Below are 16,079 nucleotides of genomic sequence, written 5' to 3'. Positions count from 1 at the left end.
TAACATAGTTTCAGCTGGTGGAAGGGACTTGTGCGGTGTGTGTGTGGGGGGAGTGAGAGAGAGAGAGAGAGAGAGACAGAGACAGAGACAGAGAGAGACAGAGAGAGACAGAGACAGAGAGAGAGACAGAGAGAGAGAGACAGAGAGAGACAGAGACAGAGAGAGACAGAGACAGAGAGAGAGACAGAGAGAGAGACAGAGAGAGACAGAGAGAGACAGAGAGACAGAGAGACAGAGAGACAGAGAGACAGAGAGAGAGAGAGAGAGAGACAGAGAGACAGAGAGACAGAGAGACAGAGAGACCACGTGGAGGTGGTCCCTTAAAAGGAGAAGTTCGCACAGGCGTACTGAATCATTATGCAGCCTTGTAACGAGTGGACACAGTGATGATGTGACTGTGCCACTGTGTGTGCCCTGCCTGTTGTTAGCGGGCGTGGTCAGCATAATACTGGAGTTCCAACAGGTATGGTGTAGGGTGAAATTTAGTACTCCACCATTAACCATGTGGCATATTAGAGGCACATACAGATGAGATAATAAAAGGGTGGTTTACCTCACCACTAACCACACCCACTTTAGATGTGACTAAAGACGTATATGGATGTAGGCTGTGAACTATGTCACTAGCCAGGCCCACTTTTGGGCATGGCTAGGGGTGTAGAAGGAGGAAGGAATAAAAGACTGAGCAGCAGAACCTCTCACCCTCTTTTCGGCTTCCAGTTCGGAAAAATACTCGGCTCATCTGGGTTGCTTGTTTTTCTCTTGTGAGTAATTTCTACAATAAATACTTACTTACCTATACTCTCAATAAGTGTGCCGTTTATCATTGCAGCATCAGTATGGCATGAGGGAAAAATGGTCAGTGTTATCAGAGAAATGCTCTGATCAAAATGCACTGAAGCAGATGAATGTTCTGTGGCAAATACCAGGTTGTCTAACAAACAGCTCAGAGATGCTTTTGTCTGAAGAGGCAACATGGCTAGTTGGGCATACAGACACATGCAGGTACTTGGTACCAATCTGGATAACCCCTCTGGTGACTGTGGATCAGTCTTGAGCCCCCACATTGGGTACCCAAACTGTCAATACAGAAAGAACATGGGTCTCATATCTAAGGAAATAGGGCATAGTTTCAGAGATACAAAGCAGCATGGGAAAGGGCAGGGGAGTCCAAGAGATGGGGTTAAGTCCTAGCTCTCCCTATCAAATACATGCTCAATCTGAAGAGATACTGCCCCTAAAAATGTCATGGCTTTGAAAATTTGTTTCAGATTCCAGGTAGTGGTGGTATATGCCTTTAATCCCAGCACTCCGAGGAAGGGTAGCCTGGTCTACAGAGTGAGTTCCAGAACTTGGTTTTTTGAGACAGGGTTTCTCTGTATTGCTTTGGAGGTTGTCTTGGAACTCACTCTGTAGACCATGCTGGCCTCGAACTCACAGAGATCTACTTGCCTCTGCCTCCCCAGTGCTGGGATTAAAGGCATGTGCCACCAATGCCCAGAAATGAAATCCTATCTAGAAAAACCAACCAAACAAACAAACAAAAATTGTTGCAGTAGGCCTGATATAGGCACTAGGAGTTCATTTGGTTTCATTGTCATGGTATTGAGACTCAAGCATGGGATCTTGTGCATTTTAGGCAAGCATGCTACTACCCCACTACACCTAAGCTCCTGGCTCCAGGTGTCCACTCTGCTCCTGGTGCTCTGCCCTGTAAACAGCTCTACCACGCACTCCTACTGCCAAGGACCAACCCATTTCAACATGCCTTCCCCATAGGATGGACTGAGAGCTCTTGGAAACTGAGTCAGAACATATCCCTCCTCTCGGGAATTGCTTCCATCAGTATTTTAGTCACACTGATACAAAAATAAATCACAAACTTGCTCAGCCTGTGTGAGGACTTGGGGTCAACTGTCAGCACCACAGAAACAAAACTGCTGAAAGCACACAGTTAAGGGCTCTGGGCAGCACATTTAAAAATGCGTGCTTATGTGGCATGGCATGTGCACCTGGAGGCCAGAGGGCACCCTGCAGGAATTGGTTCTCTCCTTTCACCCATGTGGGTTCCAGTGACCAAACTCAAGTCATTAGGCATGGTGGCAGGTGCCCTTACCATCTGAGCAATTTTGCTGGCCCTAGACAACACATTTGAAGAGTGTTTATTTTAGCTTGTGTGGATGGGAATGTGCCTGGCTGTATTATGTGCATCACCTGTGTGCAGGAGCTTGTGGGGTTCAGCAAAGGCATCAGGTCCACTGGAACTGGAGTTACAGGTAGACGTGAGCCAGCAGTTGGGTGCTGGGAACCAAACTCAGGTCCTCTGCAAGAGTTAAATGCTCTTACCCACTGAGTCATCTCTCCAGCCCTGGGACAACACATTTTATGCTTTATGGGCAACAGAGGGAAGGATTATTTGTGGACTAAGATGGGGGAACTTCCAGAATGGGCTGTAATTTTCCCAGAATAGGATTTGCCCCTTCTCCACCCCTGTTTTCCTGTCCATTGTATGTTGTTTTTAGATGTGTCATGACATCAGGTGTATGATGGGAATGGTTAAAACCACAGTGCTAATGATATGGAAATGCCATTATAACAAAGAGAGGAAGCAGTTAGAACTAGTCTGCTGACCACGTTGGTCTCTCTCTCTGCTGGTTCTGGCAAAGGCTTGTTTTTTCACCAAGAAGTCTCATGACGCCCTGATGTAATGTGCTCTGCTGCTGTATAGCTTTTAGGCTTCTTGAAGTTGCTTAGCTTATACCATCTTTACTGTCTCATCTCACTTCAGAGCAGTGGTTCTCACCTTTCCTAATGATGCTTTAATACAGTTCTTCATGTTGACCCCAACCATAACATTATTTTTTCTGCTACTTCATAACTGTAATTTCGCTACTGTTATGAATCGTAATGTAAATACCTGCGTTTTCCCATGGTTTTAGGTGACCTTGTGAAAGGGTCGTTTGACTCCCAGGTTGAGAACTGCTGCTTCAGTGACTTCCACCCCTTCAGATTTAAAGGTTGACATCTGGCATTCAGAACTTCTTCCTGCTGAAGTTACGGTGGCTGACCTTGCCTGCTTTGAGGGTAGAAATTGCTGGTTGTCTAGTCTAGGGTAGCCAGAAGGAGGACAGGTGGTTTTCAAGTTGGGATGAACTAAAAACTGGGCAGAAACATTATTTTATAACTGCAATGCTGAACTTTGGAAGGCACCAACTTTACAAGGTATGCTGCTGGATGGATCTTTTTTGTCAATTTAACAGAAGCTCCAGTCATCTGGGAAGAGGGGTCTCAACTGAGAAAATGCTTCCATCAGATTGGCCTGTGGGCAAGTCTGTGCAGCATTTTCTCTTTTAATGACCGATATGGGAGAGCCAAGCCCATGGTGGGTGGTCCTGGACTGGAGAAAACAGGCTGAGCAAGCCATGAGGAACAAACAAGTAAGCGGTAATCCTCCATGACGTCAGCATCAGTTCCTGCCTCTAGGTTCCTACCCTGATTTCCTTCAGTGATAGATATATATGTAACCCAGATAAACCCTTTCCTCCCCAAGTAGCTATTGGCCATTGTGCTTATCATAACAATAGAAAGCAAACTAGGACCTAAGGCTAAAAATACAGGGATCAAATACTAGAGGTAAAATAATGGCTTTCACAATAATAGAATTCCTCTGGTAATTATTCACTATGGTGGGAGGATGAAAAAGTACTATTTAGAGGAAAGGCGTGGTTAGAAACAGTTATGGGTTTGTTTGAAGTGAATGTTCTGCCATTTGGTTTCAGCTGACACAGCCTATACTAACCCTTATCCTGGAACTGGGCAAGAAACAGGCCAGGCCCAAGGAAATAAGGCTATTCTTTGGTTTACATTAGGATTTTTCTAAGGTAGTGTTTTGAGAGAGGAACATTAGAGGGGAGAAAGTCCCATCCAGGATATCAGCTGCTCAGAGTACTTTCTTTGGGGCATTGACTCCTTAGTCTGGTGAATCACCTGTTACTTGTCTTTAGGCCATAGTTCCAAAAAACCTTTTAAAAGTGACATTTGTATGTCATAACGTGCTTATGGAGGTCAGTTGACAACAGAACTCAGGTCATTAGGCTGGACAGCCAGTGTCTTTATCTGAGGCCGTGTAAAGGAAGCAGCACAGAGCTGGAGGGTGCTGCTTATTCTTTCCCCCAGAGGATTGGTGGTAACAGCAGATAAAATTCCATCCCTGAGTACTTGATAGCATGGTTTGGGGGTCTCCTGGGCTCATTCTCATGGCATGAGTTCCTTCACATTAGGGGCCTCTGATAAAAAACTGAAGTCTGTCACAATGTTAGTAAGCCAGAGCACAGATTTGGATTAGAAATGAAAGACAATTTCTCTTGTTTGGGTAGCTAGGGACACTGTAGGGTTAGGGTAGGTAAGCTTTGCTCGGAAGAATCTGTCTAAAGAGACATCTTTTTTATTTGGAGGGATTCCAAGTAATAAGAGTCAGAGTTGTTGGTGAAAAATCCAGCAATTGGCCAAATTTTGGCCTCTAAGGCTTTGAGACTCATTATTCACCTTTCCCTCCCTTCTGTGACAAAATGCCAGACAGAAGCAACATAAGGACTGATTTCCACTTAAAGCTCCAGTCCAGCACCATTGGAGGTATGTCGGAACACTTGGTGACAGAAACATGATAGAAGTGCCTGCCTTCATAACAGACACAGAGACAAGCTTGCCCCCAGTGACCCTCTGACAACATCTAGAGTTTATGCCCCCAAAGATTCCGCAATCTCCCAACAGTGCCACCAAGTGAAGAGTATTTGGACACATAAGACTGTAGGGGGCTGGGTGGTGGTGGTGAAAGACTTTAATCCTAGCACTCGGGAGGCAGAGGCAGGATGATCTTTGTGAGTTGGAGACCAGCCTGGTCTACAGAGCGAGTTCCAGACCAGACTCCAAAGCCACAGAGAAACCTGTCTTGAAACACACACACACACACACACACACAGTGTGGGGTGGATACAAACCCCCTATAACAGGAGAGGGAGATGTTAGGAGGATGTATTATTACTCTATTATTTGTGTCTTAGGAGGATGTGAGCATTTGTGTTCCATTATTTGTGTCTTAGGGAGAACTGGGATAATGTGATATGGAAGGAAGATTAAATGATCAGGATGAAGTGGGCTAGGATGACCTGCAACAGAAGTCATCCAAGCCCTCTGAAAACACACAGGAATTTGCAGACAAAAACTACTAATAGAAAGCTTTATTTGCAGAAAATTATTTGTTGGAAAACTATTAACAGGAAACCTTCCAAGAGGGACTCCCAGGCAGAAGCCTCTAATCATATTATTTAGATGATGATTGGCTTTTACAGTCGCCTTGAAGAGACGCCTTCCCTAGGGTTGCAGGTCCAGTCAGGGTAGTCTGCCATCTTGGTTTGTTGTGAGCCCTTACGAGAGTCACAATAGTGGGAACAAACGGGCCTGGAGCACCCTTCCATTCGTTCAGAGCTCAGAAGAGGGTGATCCTTCAGGTTTTTAGCAGAGCTGTGTCTCCTAGGACTACTAAGTAGAGAGTCATGGCTCAGGAGCTGGTAAAATTCCCATAAAGAAAAACAACTGTAAGGCAGCTCACAAGAACTCATTTTAAGGAATTAGGAGCTCTTCATACCCCACAAGGCATGTGGGTAGCAGTTTTAGTCAGGACTGAGTTCTCTGGGATAAATGGACCAGGACGTTCTTATTTCTGTGATTAGTATTTAAATGTTTATTTTTATGTGCACTGGTGTTTTGCCTGCATGTGTGAGGGTGTCATATCCCCTGGACCGGAGTTAACAGTTTTGAGTTGTCCTGTGGGTGCTGGGAATTGAACCCAAGTCCTTTGGAAGAGCAGACACTGCTCTTAACTGATGAGCCATATCTCCAGTCCCTATGATTAGTGTGTTTTGATGTTATCACGTTACATGAAAGTGATTGGTAGCTGGGCAGTTGGTGGCACATGCCTTTAATCCCAGCACTTAGGTGGCAGAAGCAGGAGGATCTCTGTGAGTTCAAGACCAGCCTGGTCTACAAGAGGTAGTTCCAGGACAGCCTCCAAAGCCACAGAGAAACCGTGTCTTGAAAAACTAAAAAAAAAAAAAAAAAGTGATTGGTGATCCCCAGTACAGAAGAGCTAGGCCTATCTCGGTAACTCTAAGCAAAGAATGACTCTTTTAAATGCCAGCAGGACAGTGAGTTCAAGGCCAGCTTGGGTTACAGAAGTCTGTTCACCAAAACAAAAAAACAGAAGTCCTCTTTTGCCGTTTCAGTTCTTGTAGGGAAAGCTTTGAGCTATACCATAGGGTGTCAGTAAGTCTAGGAGATTGGTGGCACATGGGTGATGTCCACCTGCCAATCCTGACCCAGGGAAGCACCCATATGGACTGGGGTCAAGTTGTCCCACAATATTATTGTGCTGGTAAATGAAATAAGATTTTGTCATTTGAACAATAAAGTCCTTTGCCAAGTAGGGCACTTCTGGAATCCCTTCCCAAGCAAGCGTAATCATGTGGTTTTGCTTTTAAATTTTAGGAAATGCATTTTTATTTGTCTATCTGCATTTACATGTGTGCAGGTGCCGTAGAAGCAAGAGAACATCAGATCTCCAAGAGCTAGAATTCCAGGCTGCTGTGAGCTGGTTTTCCACACGTCCCTCACTTTATAAAGCTGCTACTGTTAATAAACCATTCTTCCACTGGGCAGTAGTGGCACACACCTTTAATCCCAGCACTCAGGAGGTAGACGCAAGTGGATCTCTGTGAGTGAGACCAGTTTGGTCTACAGAGCAAGTTCCAGGGCAGCGAGGGCTACAAAGAGAAACCCTGTCTCAAAATGCCACACCAAGCCAAACCAAACCAACAAAACAAACCCCATTCTTGCTCTAACGGTTCATCTCTTACGTCTTGTCTTGTTTCTACACAAGTGAGCTAATCCCTTGTCCTGGGCAGGCATAAGAGCTGACAGAGTTAAGATCTGACAGACTAAAAAAATAACTTCTGGAAGTCAGGCCCCAAGAGAGCCTGACATCTGGCTAAGAATCTCCACTTAGTCAATGGTCTTCAGCTTCTAAATCCCTTATATTTGGTGATGGGTCTGAACCTGCAGAGGCCGTCCCAAAGTCAGCTTGGAAGTCTTTTCAACTAAAAGTGGAAGGCTGCTACAGAAATATGCCACAGCCCACTGTTTTCCAGTTTGGGAGTCAGCATGCCGAGGGCAATCAATCCCTTGCTTCTTAGCAACACAGGTGAATGATGTTTAAATTAGGGAGGTTCAAGAGATAGGTTTTAGTTAGGATCTGTTACTATTTTTACATTTCTTTTGAAGAAAGAGTATCTATCCAATGCCTATAGCATCTTTCCACTCTGGAAACACAATTTGTTTAGTTTTGCAGGCTTATAAATGGACAGCCACTGGTCTCACAATGAACTATATCATATTACATGTATCTGATTTAGAAGAGCCTCTGGACTTAGACTTTTGAACAGGTACTGGAGTAAGAATTATGATTATTTTCTACATAAGAAAATTTTTCCCCAGAGGTGGGGGGCAGAATTCTATGGCCTGAATATATGCCCTCAAATTCATCAGTTGAAACTGATTCACTAACGTGATATTAGGGGCGGGGCTTTCACAAAGTGATTACTTTATCATTTGGGTCAGAGACCACATGAATGGACTGGTCCTGTTTAGATTTTCATGGTGAGGATGCAAGCAGCACCATCTTGGAAGCAGAGAACAGCCTGTTTCTGACACCAATCTGTTGATTATTTCCCCTGAAATATTAGAGTAATTTCTATCCTTTACAGAACACCAAGTTTCACGAATTGTTTTGTGTGTATATTATGTGAAGGTCTATATATGCATGTGTACATTTGTTGGTCAGAGAGTAATCCTGGGTGTCATCTTTAGGTACAGAATCTTCCTCCTTCAAGACAAGCCACTCATTGGCTTGAAGCTCAACGATTAGGCTAGACTGGTTGGCTACTGAGTCCCAGGCATCTTCCTCTGTGTCTGTCTCCTGTGTTGGATTACAAGCATGTGCCAGCACACCCACAGGCCCTCATACTGGCAAGCAAGAATTTTAGCAACTGAGTCATCACATGCTCCTTTACAGCAGCAGTAACTAAGACAGATAACCATATGCACTAGACAGCTTTTCATCATTATTGTGAATACCTGAGATAACCAACTTAAAGATAAAAAAGTGGGCGGTGGTGGCGTACACCTTTAATCCCAGCACTCAGGAGGCAGAGGCAGGTAGACCTCTATGAGTTCAAGACCAGCCTGATCTATAAGAGCTAGTTACAGGACAGCCTCCAAAGCTACACAGAGAAATTCTGTCTCGAAAAATCAAAACGCGAACAAACAAACAAACAAAAAAGATAAAAAAATATTTTGGGAGGCTGGAGAATGCTTAGCTTTTAAGAGCATTGACTGTTCTTCCAGAGGACCCAGGTTCAATTCCCAGCACCCACATGGCAGCTCACAACTGTCTGTGACTCCTGTTCCAGGGCATCTGGCACCCTCACACAGGCATACATACAGGCAAAACACCAATATACATAAAATAAAAATACCTAAAAACAAAACATTATTTTGGCTTCCAAGTTCTGAAGGCAGGTTTCAGTCCATGACTGACTAGCCACATCACTTTGGGTCTACTATGGTAAGCCTTTGGGTCTAACAGTGGAAATAAAACTGCTTATCTCACTAGCCAGAAAGCAAAAAGAATGGGCGATGTCATACCCATTCCATCCAACGGCATGCCCAGGCACCTTCCATTATGTCCTATCTCCTAAAGGTTCTGGTGCACCTCTCAAAAGTGATGTCAGTCTTAACACACAGACTTTTAGGAGGATATTCAACATCTAGACCATAGCAACTTTAGACATTAATGACAGCAGGGTGCAGTGTTAAGCCTATAATGCCAGCTACTGGGAAGACTTGAATCAGGAGGACCTGAGCCAAGAAGTTTGAGGCCAGCTTATTTAAGACAGACTTTGTCTTCGAATGGCTTGTCTCATCCTAATAAACAGGGTCTAATGAACTTTTGCTATCTAACCAAAAAAGGCACAAGACTACCAGTAAATCTTACATTTTAATTGACTTTAATGATTATTGCTCATCTGCAAGGATTAATATTGCATTCATTAAAAATCAGTCAATACAAAATGAATATTTTCCTCCCGAGTTGGTCTCCGCATGTTCCCTCTGATGCCAAACATTTTCAGTGTCCTTTTGTTACATGGCTTGACAGAGACGAGCCCTTACCTATTATTCCTATGGACACAGTAATAGACACAGGACCAGAGGGCAGATTAGAGGGCAGCAAGAACTGGGCCCTCCCCTCCAGCAGAGCTCACCAGATGGATATACTGTTGTTGGCCAAGATAAGTCCCTACTGAATGTGGTATTCTGACTGGCTGGTTAAGTGCCCTAGGAAAGGGATCTTCAAACGTTAGCATATATAGAGAACAAAGCATGATCACATTGGCAAGGAGCAGGAAGGGACTGGGTAGGGAGAAATGGGTGAGAAAAGGCAAAGAAGTTTTGGCAAGATAATTGTTCCCTGCTAGGAAGGTGCAGGGTAAAAGCTTTCCTTTCTTGTATTTCTGTTTTTGATGCCTGTTTCTCTGATCAGTGGAAAGAGAGAAGTAAACATTTCTAGTACCTAGAATTAACGCATAACCCATCTTTGAAGGATCACAAGCTCGAACACGTTGAGGACTTAAAATCCTGGATAATTATATACTTAAAGCTTGTGAGCATGAAGCTCATTTAACCATGCAGAGATGCTGGCAAGCGGGCTGAGTGGCCTGGGAGTAAATCTCTCTGGTCGTTAGAGGGCCTCTTGGATTTAATTATTTTGGAGCATGAATCAGGATGTACTTTCTCTACCAACTCTTCCTTAAGATCTCAGTTTATAAGTTTTATTTATTTTTTGTGGCAAGTGTCAATCAAAAGTGGCACCATGTCTATAAAACTAACACCAGACAAGGTCTATAGTTCTGGACAGATATATAGTTATAGTTGTTTCGCATTGGCCCAATTTATATCTTCCCATCTATACAGACTTCCCTTCAAATAGTTTAGGTTGCAGAAGCACAGCTGCCCACAAGTTTGCTCTTAAAGGATAAACCCTAAAGACAGGGCTCAGTGTTTTATACTGAGTAATGGCTCAAGAAATTGGCCATCAGCATAAGCTGCATGAGGCAGAGCTAAGAAATTTTGCTTATGGCTCCAGTTCACTGATGCTATAAACTATGGGCTAGAAACATGAGGGGCTCATCAGAGTTGGAGACTAGTATTTTTCTAGTCTCAACTCTTCACACTTTGCTTTAAGGGTTCAAAGGAGATACTGGTAACCACCTGAGCTGTTCCTCAGTGTTAACACTAAAAAATTTCCTTAATTAAAATACAACAGAAATAAATGCTAAGGGACAAAATTCAACTTGATAGAATGCAGTTTAGTTAAAAACTAGAACAATGAGAGACTGGTGGAAGGACTGAACTACAAATCCAAGTGAACCTATTGAGCTTACAACACATCTCTGCGCCAGACATGCCACCTTACACAGGAAACAGGGCTTAGAGTTTCTAGGGGAAGTTGACATGCACCACCTAATGTCTAACCTACCTGGCTGGGAAGTACCACCCTGGCTCTTCTGAAGAAAAGAAAGAGCACTCGTTTCAGCCGCTAGGAAACTGGCTCTTTTAAGGCAATTTAGAGACTGCAGATTGTTCCTTGTAGAAGATACCTTAGCATTTTTTTGTTTGTTAATTAGGTAATTAAATATAACCAAAGTCCCTAGAAATGGTTAAAGAATCAACTTTCTGGGTTGCAGAGTTAAATCCTTTTTTAGTGACTAGGGTGAGAAACCTTTGACCTCAGCTTCACCTAAAGAGCCATGGAGCAAGTTCCTGTGTGGTTTGTAAAACTCGAATGATGAGATGAGAAAACAAAAATGAAATTATAGAAAAAAAATCAAAAGGAAAGTAATTAAGAAGAAAATAAAAGTTATCTTAAAAAATACTCTATTAGAGTTGGGTGGTTCATGTGGACTGGTCACTGTAATGCGTCCATTAGTATCTGAAAAGAGAGAGATGGACCAGTTAACATTCCTTCTACATGAGAATCAAGGGAACAGCTACAGTATCTTCTTCAAGCTTCCTCTCAGCCTAGTCTGGGGGATTCCTACATGAGCTCCTCCTGGAGTGAGGCTCCCCTTCTAAAACTTTAGAATACTCTACATTTATTGGTAGATACACAATTTATCTCTCCCTTGTTAATTTGGTTTTCTGCAGGGCTGGGGACTGAACCCAAGGAGTGCCTTATTATGCTAGGCAAACACTCCAATACTGAACAACCTGGTCATTACCCTGCCAATCTGTAGTGGTGGCCTTATGCTCTTTAATATCAGGCATGACACATGTTTACTGAAGAAAGCTGTCTATGCTGGCTGGTCTAATATTGGGAAAAGAGATTTAAATCGGTTTCTTCCAAGTTACCTGTAATAATTAGGTTTGAATGGCCCATTTTTGTTGAGTCCCAGATACTTTGCTTGGTCATCTGTCAGCTCCGTCAGGTGGGCATCAAATGATGGCAGGTGCAAGCTGGCAACATATTCATCTAGGAAGAGAAAAGTAGCAGGAGAGCAGGAGACTTGTCAGACATGCCCCTTAGGGTACAGCCTCCTTCTCTACTTGCATTTTTTAAAGCTGTTTAGGAAGAGAACAGGAATGGGATAACCCTGAAAAATTCACAACTTGAAATATTGCTTAATTAAGAAGACTTTCAAAGCTGCGTTTCTGGGAAGTTACTTCTTTAGCACCTAAAAAGGGCAAGTAAAGGGTCATCTAGCAAATGGTGTGTCTTATACTTCCCCATCTTTTTCTGTCAAATTTTGGTTTCACCTAAGTGGTTACCATGTCCTATACTACACTCACCTTCCTGTGGCATGAATCACAAAGATGATCCCAGTGGGCTCAAGAGAGCCTACTGTCATTGACATTTATTTAGGATAGGATTCCTAAAGTCACAAACTCTAGGCTTATAGATTTCTAAGGCACATGTTTAGTATTGTTCCACAGATGAACTTCCCTAATTTTTATGAATATAATTTCTTTAAAAAAAAATCTAGAGGCTAGAGACATGGTTCAGCAGTTAAGGCACTGGCTAAACTTTCAAGACCCAGGTTTGATTCCAAGCACCCATGTGGCAGCTCAAACCATTTATAACTCCAGTTCCAGGTGCTTTGATAACCTCTTCTGGTTTTGACAAGCAACAGTCATGCCTGTGGTTAGATGTACATGTAGGCAAAACACCCATACATATAAAAAATTAAACAAACAAACAAACAACAAAAAGCCCAAAAGCAATTTGAGGTAAGCCATTTAATGAAAACAGAGTAAGAATTAAACTTTTTTTTTTTGGTTTTTACGAGACAGGGTTTCTCTGTATTGTTTCGGAGGCTATCGGTCCAGCCCGGTCTCGAACTCACAGAGATCCGCCTGCCTCTGCCTCCCGAGTGCTGTGATTAAAGGCGTGCGCCACCACCGCCCAGCAAGAATTAAACATTAAAAAAAAACATTTATGCATCTTTTCCTGAATGTTTGGACCACATGTGTGCCTGTTGAGCCCAGAAGAGGGCACTGGGTCCCTTGGACCTGGAGTTACAGATGGTTGTGAGCCACCATGTGGGTGCTGGGACCTGAACCTGCATCCTTTGCAAAAACAGCAAGTGCTCTTAACCCCTAGCATCTCACCAGCCCGCAAGTTGTGTTTTAGCTTAAAGCTAGGCATTTGGACTGGCTATACGTATGGGCTGGGTACCACTATACAGAAAGGCAAAGGACTAGGGGTGGTTTATACTAGTGTAAGTGGACCTACAGAGGTGCAGAAGGCTGAGAGAGAGATAATACAACCTGTTTTGTTCTCTCACTTTGGTCTAGGCTGTATTTAGTTGTACTGGGAAGTCTACTGACCTTTGGAGAGGTATCTGAGATAAGAGAATCTTCTTTATTTAGCTCAGGTTCTTACTACAATTCTATAAAGTACACAGTATTATTCTCATGCTATTCACAAAAATGGAGACTCACGGTGCTAACAGATGGTCTCCTGAGGCCAAGCAAGCACTACAAGAGCAATCAGAACCCTGGCTCCACATCTAATGTTTTTTAGGAAAAACATTTTACAAGACCATGCAGTCAACCAGATTTCAATGCCTGTTTCAGTTTTTCACTCACCCATTTTCTTAGGAAGTAAGTACACATCCTGTTTGTAGCGTCCCTCAGGTGCATTATAGAGTTCTATCAGTGCCAAAGCCTAAAAGAGGGCCAGAGAACAAATCATTTCTTAGACAGGGACATAACATAAAACTAGGTTTAACAGTGCTTTAGGATAAGCATAACAGTAATTGATCTTGAGAGCACTGAGGACTCTGTCCTCAGATAAAGGATAGCTGATATAAGACGAAGTCATGTTTCTGTTTAGTTTCTAACAAAAGAACAGACTAAATATAACTAAGCTAGAACACTGTAACTTCAGCTGAGCAGTCATTGCAGAGACACAATCACTAACGGCTCTTCACAGGACAAAGTGTGAGCCTGAACAACTGAGGACGTGGAAAAGGCACTAGGGCAGTAAGAGTCACAGTACACTCAGCTGCACACACTTCAGTGTAGGAAAAGCAGGCATCTTGCCCATACCTGTGTTGTGGCTGTGATGGAGAGAACAAAGGTAGGAACTGTGGAGCAGCTCAGATTGAGTAAGCGACCCTGGAAGGGAGGAGAGAAATGGGATGAGCTGTTGCCCTTCTTTCCGCTTCTCACGTACCCAAGTCAAGCAGACACAGAGGCTTTTCATCTCTCTGTACTACACTTGGAGAGAACTTCAAGCTTTACACACCTTACAAATCTGTGTGAAGGCTGAATGAGTCAGCCAAGGGCAGGAAACAGGGATGTACTTAGCAAAAAGGAGATTTTTCTGGAGTGCTTCTTTTTTAGGAGCTAGACAATTGGGGAAACACACCTCTATCCAAAGACAAAGTTCAGGGGAACACAGGCCCCACTTCCCTTCCTTACTATGTGCACACTCTTCAATGTGTGTTACCTCTGCGAGAAGGACAACCCGTTTGCCATCAGGCCAAATGACATGGTCCACCTGAGAACGTACTCGCTCCCATGTTAACTCTGGAGTGCGGAGGCTGGTCTGGAAGGAAGCACACAGTTTGTGGTGGCTCTAGTGAAACTCAGAGAAAAGCGTACTCTATGGAGAGAAGCCTCACCACATCGATTTCTGTGTTGGAGTGGCCCATATTGCATACGATGCAACTATTTTTCATCCGGTCCAAGTGCTCCCGAGTCACTACATTCTTATTTCCTAGAAGTAAAGAAGAGTGGTTGAAGAAAACGATGCTGGGCACAACAGTACCAGCCATTTCCAGCTAGAACCTGGGAGACATTTGCTACCTTTAAAGAGCTTGCAGACATTGTGAGAAAGATGTGTACAGCAAAAGCTTGAGCTCAATTATTTGGATTTAAGACCAAGTAATATGAAAAATCACCAAGGAAAAGCTCTTTCTTTTGGAAAATGTTGAAAGTTCTGAGAACTTACTCTAACTCTGAGACTTCACGCTGAGCACTTGAGATTTAGCCTGAGAGTTAATTTTGCTCTACATGTACCAAAGCACTGATACTCACCTGTGCAAGTTATCACAACATCCACCTGCCGGATGACTTCATTTAGCTTCACCACCCTGAATCCATCCATGCTGGAAGGAAAGAAAGAAGCACTATAAGCAAAGTGTGTGTGTGTGTGTGTGTGTGTGTGTGTGTGTGTGAGAGAGAGACAGAGAGAGAGAGAGAGAGAGAGAGAGACAGAGACAGAGACAGAGACAGAAAGAGACTTTCTTAGATGGTCACAGAATTAGAAAACAAAATCCCCCTCTGAAGTAAAAGCTAATGCTATCTTCCAGAAGTGGTAAGTGATAAGCTATACTAAACTACACACTGCTTCGGCAGACCCCAAGATTCTACACAGGAAGAAAAAAATGTCAAGAGGCCTAGACAAGCATGAAGGCCCTAGAACTAGTGTGAAGGGAACAAAGCCACATTTCTCTTCCTGGGAGACTTCTACCACAAAAAAAAAAAAAAAAAAAGGAAAAAAAAAAAAGAGTGATTCAACCATCAACTCTCAGAAATATAAAGCACCTAATTCAAGTCTCATAGGCTATCATTACTCTATCCTTACCAGGCCTGCAGAGCACAGATGGGGTCAATTTCTGTGATGTAGACAATTGCTCCAAGGGCCTTGAGAGCAGCACAGCAACCCTTTCCTACCTGCAGAACATAGGAAAGGCCAAGTTGCCAGGTCTAACATGGTCACTGGGGGGCAGACAAGCTTTTGATGAGGTAGGAATTAGCCTTCTTTAAATTACTCATCATTTAAGTGAACACTTCAACCTCAGCTGGAGTAACAAGAAACCCAAACCAGGTTGTAAACCTTAATTAGTGATAATTTAGTAGACATGTTGTTACAAGAGTTGGGGAGAGGGAGGCTTTGGGTAACAGTTACCATTATGGAAACAAGATCAAACAAGAACAACTCTGAGTTCTTACTCCATAAAAACCTGGTAAACTTGCTTGCAATGTGTTCACTCAATAGCCAGAAGCCCAAGAACTTCAGTGGATCATTGCTGAAGACAATGAAACTTCCTAGAACTTATTTCAGTTTAGAGACACTCAACTATAATGTCATGTTAGTTTCTCCATTCTAATGCAGGTCATAAAATGGGGATAAGATGCCATCTATTCACCTGAATTATATTTCATAAAAGGTTATAAGTAGGGGGGCAATAATGCTGATATCAATCAATAAGACAAATTGGTGAAATATGAAAATGCAATACATTTTATACCTTTAATTCATGAATACGAAAAGGACTTTTGTCATCATTTTAAAGAACAGTATGGAAAAACATACTTTGACTAATTTACCAATGTTTCAAGACTGCCTCCTTCACCCAATGCTTCTATTAAGCCCCTTTAATAAGAAAAAGCAGAGACAC

General features: G+C 43.0%; 1 protein-coding gene across 3 annotated transcripts in view; it reads right to left on the bottom strand.

Moving 5' to 3' along the window:
• Positions 1-9,102: 9,102 nt before the first annotated feature.
• The window catches only part of Ahcyl1 (adenosylhomocysteinase like 1), a 37,717-nt gene continuing 30,740 nt past the window's right edge, over positions 9,103-16,079 (bottom strand). For 2 of the 3 annotated variants that reach the window (XM_013118126.3, XM_040752069.1), the window contains 7 exons: positions 15,263-15,351; positions 14,713-14,783; positions 14,298-14,392; positions 14,123-14,221; positions 13,720-13,788; positions 13,258-13,336; positions 11,517-11,641 (listed from right to left, as the gene is read on the bottom strand). In XM_013118126.3, the coding sequence (XP_012973580.1) occupies positions 11,517-11,641; positions 13,258-13,336; positions 13,720-13,788; positions 14,123-14,221; positions 14,298-14,392; positions 14,713-14,783; positions 15,263-15,351 (627 nt within the window). Of the gene's footprint in view, positions 11,102-11,516; positions 11,642-13,257; positions 13,337-13,719; positions 13,789-14,122; positions 14,222-14,297; positions 14,393-14,712; positions 14,784-15,262; positions 15,352-16,079 lie in introns of those variants that run through there. The other variant, XM_005076606.4, reaches the window with a different exon arrangement.

The sequence above is a fragment of the Mesocricetus auratus genome, unplaced genomic scaffold (genome assembly GCF_017639785.1).
Source record: "Mesocricetus auratus isolate SY011 unplaced genomic scaffold, BCM_Maur_2.0 Super-Scaffold_100009, whole genome shotgun sequence".
Classification (NCBI taxonomy): domain Eukaryota; kingdom Metazoa; phylum Chordata; class Mammalia; order Rodentia; family Cricetidae; genus Mesocricetus; species Mesocricetus auratus.
Note: the sequence above shows the minus strand (reverse complement) of the source record. Positions and strands in the feature narration are given on the sequence as shown.